The sequence below is a fragment of the Trachymyrmex cornetzi genome, unplaced genomic scaffold, assembly GCF_001594075.2.
Source record: "Trachymyrmex cornetzi isolate Tcor2-1 unplaced genomic scaffold, Tcor1.1 scaffold748, whole genome shotgun sequence".
Lineage (NCBI taxonomy): Eukaryota > Metazoa > Arthropoda > Insecta > Hymenoptera > Formicidae > Trachymyrmex > Trachymyrmex cornetzi.
Window position 1 is genome coordinate 502,683 of NW_017300079.1, and position 6,765 is coordinate 509,447.

Below are 6,765 nucleotides of genomic sequence, written 5' to 3' on the forward strand. Positions count from 1 at the left end.
GACAGACTATATTTACACGGCATACTTAATTTGGTTTAATAACATTCATAATAACGGATGTTATTAAACTCGCTTAAAGGTGTAGTAAACGTAATCATAGATTTTAATTTAATCGAAAAACTAGTCATCTAATTTCAACTCAACAGTACACTTTAATTACACGCACAATAGCATGAAAATCTTTGCTGTTTGCAACATGACTTAAGAATTATTGATGAATTGAATTGAATTTTTACATGGAAAAAATTTATAAAGAGACTGGGAAAGAGAGAAATCATTTTTTTGTCAAGTAAAAAACATAATATATGTATTTTTTATCTTAGTATGTACCTATATATACACTAATAAAAATGGAAACTGTCTTACGATCTAATGATGTTATAATAAGCAATAATGATATAATACTTAAACGTAAACGTAATCATAGATTTTAATTTAATCGAAAAACTAGTCATCTAATTTCAACAGTACACTTTAATTACATGGAAAAAATTACATGCACAATAGCATGAAAATCTTTGCTGTTTGCAACGACATGACTTAAGAATAATTGATGAATTGAATTGAATTTTTACATGGAAAAAATTTATAAAGAGACTGGGAAAGAGAGAAATCATTTTTTTGTCAAGTAAAAAACATAATATATGTATTTTTTATCTTAGTATGTACCTATATATACACTAATAAAAATGGAAACTGTCTTACGATCTAATGATGTTATAATAAGCAATAATGATATAATACTTAAAACATCAAACATACCTTTTAGCTTGAAGCTTCAAATTATAGCTATTTAAACAATGTTAACTTTAAAACAATTACATAATGTATATTTAAATTTACTGTTGCATTACAATAAGATGGTATATAATTATTTGTTACATTTAATCTCTATTTGTGCACAATTGGTGCCACAATTGTTATTAACTGTAAGGTTTTTTGTAGAACATCATTTTAGAAAGATTGTAAGTTGTAGCCAAGTATTACTATTTGATTGAAATAACTGTCTGAAACTGAAGTAACTATTTTATAAACAATTAATCCAAACAATAATTCTCTTTTATTCAGGCATAAAGTGTAAGTTTATCACATTGTCAACATATAGTTCTTTTTCAAAATGTACAAACTTTTTAGATCTTATCGAACGAAAACATCAATAATTATATGAAAGGTTATTTTGCGCAGCATTTTTGGAGTTATCTAAATATATGTATTTATATATATATATCAAGTGTGTACTTTTTCTTCTTCATCTTCTTTCCAGGTACTACATTTATCATTTAAATTGTTATACCATGCTAATTTATCGAATTATCAGCAGTAAATCATTTTTCACATCACTTCCATTCCACCATTTTGCGTGTTCTCTGTAAAACCTAGTGTAGATGTGGGTGCATCTTGCGATGTATCTTCTAATGCTGGTGCATCCATGCTTTCAGGAAGATTGTTTGCTGTTCCAGTCGGACAGTCGTCCCAATTTATTTTAAATCGAGTCACACGCGGTTTATCACCTAGTATGTTTCTCTGAACTTTATCAAATTGTGGTTGCGGAGGTGGATTCTCCCGGAGTTCTGGATCTGTATATTCATTATTTATAAAGTAACCCACGCGAACAAATTCATGGCCTCTGTATGAACAAGTCAGCAACACAACTGTTACGCCTAAAGCATCATTGACTGGAATCCTACTAACATCAGGTGGATCAGCCTAATGATAGAAGAAAAGACAATAATCAGCAAATATGAATTATTGTTACTAAATTAGATAATTTACAATGTGAAACATTAATACCGATTAATTCATGATATCTTACCTGAAATACAAACATATGTCTTCCTTCAGGAATTGGACCAACATAAATAGTATCTAGGACTTGATCAAACTCCTCAGATTCTGCACTGCCCACATATATCATTTTCCATTCCAAATCTTAAAGAATATCAGTATTGTTTACCAATACATTTCCTTTTTTCTACATATATATATATATACACACATACGTATGTGTGTGTGTGTGTAAAAAAATTGATATGTAGAATGTTAGACATGCATATAAAGAATTGAAACAACTAAATTGTAAAGAAGCTTGAATGACAAAAACTTTTATCATATTAGAATGAATCTTTCCATCGTAAAAAAAATTTGTTTTACAATCGCATACATTACAGAACATTTGTGAATAGTTGGATCATTGGTGTTGTATCATCATGGCAATTGGAAAATTAACCTAAAGACTAACACGCACTCAAAGATGCCAGACGAATAGAATATAAAGTAACAACGTCACCGTGCGGAATCATATTCGCAAAATCGAAATTCGTACCTTCCTTTAATTCTTCGATGCACTCAAAAGTGACTTCAAACTGGAACGGATTCAGAAACGGCGAAGGATTGTCCAAGACAGCGACGTTAGCGAGTTGAACCTTAGCCATGATATACTCCAAAAATTTAAGAAATTTAAGCGACGAACCAGTCTCAATGAGCACGCAGAGACGATTCCGTGGTACAACGTGACAAAACGTGTAACTCGCGCACGTTTGTGATTATCTACGCTACAGCCGTTGCATGTACGTCCGAAAGCCGACAAGTAAACAACTTCATCGCAGTGAGCACACAGGGCAGTTTGGCGGCAAACGAACCAAAGTACGCTTCCGGTGCATTCCGGTGATACTGCGCGAGCATTGAAAAATGACTGTTTATTGTCGAAATCTAATATACATTACGATGGACGTGAGTACGATAAGAAATTTGCGCCAGAATTTTAGAGTAACATGCACACGAAGTGATACTACATTTTTCCGCTACAGCATCGAGTCCTATGTGTTTATTGTGCGTTGCTTATCCTGTGTGATACGGGGTTAATGGAATCCAAGAAGATGCATAAGTATCACGTTTAAATCATAATTTAGACAATTGGAGATGTCAGTAGGATTTGAAAATCCTGATTTCGTGAAAATAATTGTAACGAGCTACATGTGGCTATTCGAATTTTCGCAAATTTGTTTCGAATTAGATCAAGCGCTTATCTAAAGTATCATTGGGCGCGTTCAAGTTGGACAAAGTGGCTAGCCTGCTCGCCGAGCAATTGAATGTGATTGGTTGGATCTATGAGTAACAACCAATCATGTTTATTTGCTTAGCGAGCAGACTAGAGATGTGTCCAAAAGCACGACCGCTCACCGAGCGCACAGTGAGCTCTTGTATGTATCTGTTTAAGGCCGACTTATGGCTTCTGCACACAGAACGCGGCAACGCTTGCCGCACGGCGGAAGTTGTCGCTCTAGTCTTATATTCTATTGGCTTCTGCACACTGGACGCGGAAACGCTTACCGCGCGGCAAAATGTAATGCGGTAGCCAATAAGCTTACAGCTCCTAATGTGGTCATTGGTTATCGCATCTCATTTTACCGCGCGGCAAACATTTCCGTGTCCAGTGTGCAGAGCCATTAGTACAGAGACGAACCACATCTACTTTCGACGATACGATTTTATCGATAGCGTCAGAAAATGTATGTAGTCACGTAGTTCCCAAACTGAAAATGGACGTACTGGCGGTAGAGGCCTGGTGTTTTCGACGGTAACAGGAAAAAGGCCGGCATGGCCTCTCTCAAGTTTCTCTCTGCTTCTAGCCTGCTCGATGAGCGATTGAATATAATTGGTTGGCTTTATAAGTAACAACCAATCATATTCATTTGCTCGGCGAGCAGCCGCTTTATTGACTTGACCGTGCTCTATGTTTACATATTCTATGTTCGTGCCATTTATTTTTATTAGTGTAATATTTTGAAATGTTCATTGTATACTTTTGTTCTTTTAATAGATGAGCTTGTTATTCATGTTAAAGTGTATTTCAATCTGATTATTTTAGATATACATATTACGTATTTAATATTTTTTACTGTGATTTCGCTGCGATTTTATATCTCTTCTTTATTCTTATTTATTTATAATTAAGTTTTGCATTTGTTCTTGAAAAATATAAAAGAATGGAAGAGGAAGAGTTATTACTGATTATAAAATTTGTGTAACTTATACACACTTTTGTATACTTATAATTTTATGGTGTATTGTGCATTGAAATCATGACAGGTAAGAAAAAGAGGTTAGTATATCTAACTACCGAATTTTGACAATCTACATTTTGTGTTTCTGATTGCAATTGCATTATAATTTGTTTATTTTTTCTAGGTGACATCTGCCAATCAATAATACCATTTTTCCAATTTGGAGACTTCTCACAGTTATTCCAAAAATTCAAGAATACTGATCATGAAGAATTTTATCATTATACAAGAATGATGCCTGATAGATTTGATTAACTTTTGGAAAAGACAAAACCCTATCTGTTTAAAACATAGCAGGAGACATTCTCATCAGAATTGAGACTGGCTGCCATTCTGGGTAAGTACACAATATTAGAGAAACCTTACATGGTTACTATCAGTATTATTGACAATGATCTGAATTTGTGGGTACTGACAGTTTGACCATGTAAGGTCTGTAATGTACATAAACTGAGCTCAAATTTTATCAGTAATATTGATAATGTAAGGTTATAAAAATATTGATGTATACTGTCACTATTTTACTAATTCAATAGTAATGATTGCTATTATTCATTATATAAAGTTTGCTTAACAGTAATTTCTTGGTCAGTAGTTTTTTGATCAATATAAAAAGTTTATCCTAATATTATTCTCTCACTGTGTTTCAGATATCTTGTTCAGAAAGATAGTGTAGGGTCAAAGAAGTGGTCTTTTTTTGTTGGTCATTCAATATTAATAAGATTATCCCTGAGATATGTGATGCAATTATGAAAGCTCTACAGCCAATATATTTACTACTCATGACAAGAGAGGATTGACGTAATGTAGTTGATGGATTTTATAAGAAGTAGAATTTCCGTAATTGTATAAGGGTACTTGGTGTAAGAATCTAGGCTCCAAAAACTCAAGCTGTCTCTTCAATAGCAAGAAATTTTTTTCAATTGTTCTCATGGCAATCTGTGATACAGATTATGTTTTCAAAAGGGTGGACTATGGTACGTATTAGTTCAGCATAAATAGTGATATTTTTAGTAACTGACCGAACTGATTTTATAGATAAAACTATTAATAAAGGCCAATGAGAGCATAATCGCAGTCAATAAGCATATACATTCATATTTCCTCAATACATTCTTACATATAATACATTATATTAAGATCTTGATGAGAGCACAGGACTAACGCATTTACAAAATGTAAATAATTCTTGAGATTAATCTATGTATTACAATTTGTAAAGAAACATTCCTGGTTGAATTGTTACAAAACTGTCGAGACAGAAAATTATCTACCTTGAAATTTAGAATCATTATTTTCGCTAGGAATTTCATTCTTCTCATCTTTATTATAATTCTTTAATAGTTGAATATGGCTTAAAATCTAAAACGTCTGCCTAGAGAGTCACTGTAATATGTATAAGAATGTATTGAGTAAGTATAAATGTACATGCTTATTGCAATTACAGTGTTGTTCTAATTTTAATTAAGCCTTGTTAATAATTTTGTTTTTAAATATGCCTTTATAATAAATAGGCCTCTCACCTGCAAATAATGGCTGTGTTCAGCAGAAAAAGCAGTTGTAACTGTTGTAAAATTCTTTAATATGATTGGTCTTGCCTTTAGTTCCTTATTAGATCTAAATGTATAAACCAATCATATTTAAGAATTTTACAACAGCTGCAAAGCTGTTTTTTCTGCTGAACACAGCCAATGGCTGCAGCAAAGAAAACTAATCAGTTAGCGCTTAGTGATTCTTTAATACGATTGGTTCCTACACTTAAATTTTACGAGAAATTACAGGCAAGAACTAATCATATTAAAGAATCACTAAGCCCTAACTGATTAATTTTCTCTGTTGAACGCAGCCATTATTAAAGCTTATTTCTGTTAAGCCATTAAAAAGATTTACGCAGTCTCCTCATGAGATGAAAAAATAAAATGGTTTTATAGGCGATCCCACTTACAAAAAATTACTCATACTAACGGTATTACTCCTAATAGCTTACGGTATGTGGAAGGTTTATAAATCGGGTAATCCTTTCAGAATTATTGTTTCATCTATTAATAATCTGTTGTATAATTTTTCTCTTTTATGCTACATTAGATTAAATGTAGTATTCTAGAGACACGCTTTCACATAAAAAATAGCTTCCTCTTAGTCAAACTTAAGGGGATGCTGCACTTACAGAACGCTCATTCCATATTTTTCATACATTTTGTTTTCCTTATATAGAATAAAAAAATTTTCCAGAATAAAAGAAAAAACGCAAATAGCGCTCTAGGAAAGTGCAAACCTGCATGAAAATCCCCTAAAAATTGTAAATTACAGTTTCCTGTTATCTACTGTTACCACGTAGGTTATTTCTTAACATATATAAAACTAAATTCGAGTATATATCCAAAGGAAAAGTACTTTCTCACATTTGAATAAATTATAAGAACATCATGAGACCTTCAAATTATGATTTTGAAGCTTACAAGAAAAATGACAGGAAAAGTACAATTTGAGTATATATAATGCATTCATGCGATATGTAGGATATAACAGAACAAAAACTGTAGTCGACTGTCGCTCCAGCGTCCCCTTGGAATGGAATACATTTTGAACCTTATTATTCACTGGTTTCTTTGGACGTCATTTCCCTGTGTACTAATGTCCCCATAGATTTGGTTATTAAGGAAATAATGGAGAGATGGGATTGTAGTTCGAGCAACATAAA

At 32.6% G+C, this 6,765-nt stretch overlaps 1 protein-coding gene and 1 long non-coding RNA gene across 2 annotated transcripts; one reads left to right on the plus strand and one right to left on the minus strand.

Annotated features, from left to right (window-relative positions):
- Positions 1-1,110: 1,110 nt before the first annotated feature.
- On the minus strand, positions 1,111-2,641 carry asf1 (histone chaperone asf1). Its single transcript, XM_018518262.1, has 3 exons — positions 2,324-2,641; positions 1,814-1,929; positions 1,111-1,707 (listed from the first exon to the last, which is right to left on the minus strand). The coding sequence occupies exons 1-3, from the start codon at positions 2,430-2,432 to the stop codon at positions 1,333-1,335; spliced, it is 600 nt and encodes a 199-aa protein (XP_018373764.1). The 5' UTR covers positions 2,433-2,641; the 3' UTR covers positions 1,111-1,332.
- Positions 2,642-4,192: 1,551 nt separating this feature from the next.
- Positions 4,193-6,244, plus strand: LOC108768104 (uncharacterized). The gene is made up of 3 exons (XR_001940468.1): positions 4,193-4,401; positions 4,715-5,041; positions 5,996-6,244. It is a non-coding gene; the product is annotated as an uncharacterized LOC108768104 (long non-coding RNA).
- Positions 6,245-6,765: the final 521 nt, after the last annotated feature.

What these genes read in the sequence shown, in the direction of transcription:
- asf1 (XM_018518262.1), bottom strand. Translation starts at nt 2,432, where the DNA reads ATGGCTAAGGTTCAACTCGCTAACGTCGCTGTCTTGGACAATCCTTCG. An exon ending in CATCGAAGAATTAAAGGAAG is followed by an intron (nt 1,930 to 2,323) that starts GTACGAATTTCG and finishes ATATTCTTTAAG; the next exon opens with ATTTGGAATGGAAAATGATA. An exon ending in GACATATGTTTGTATTTCAG is followed by an intron (nt 1,708 to 1,813) that starts GTAAGATATCAT and finishes TTCTATCATTAG; the next exon opens with GCTGATCCACCTGATGTTAG.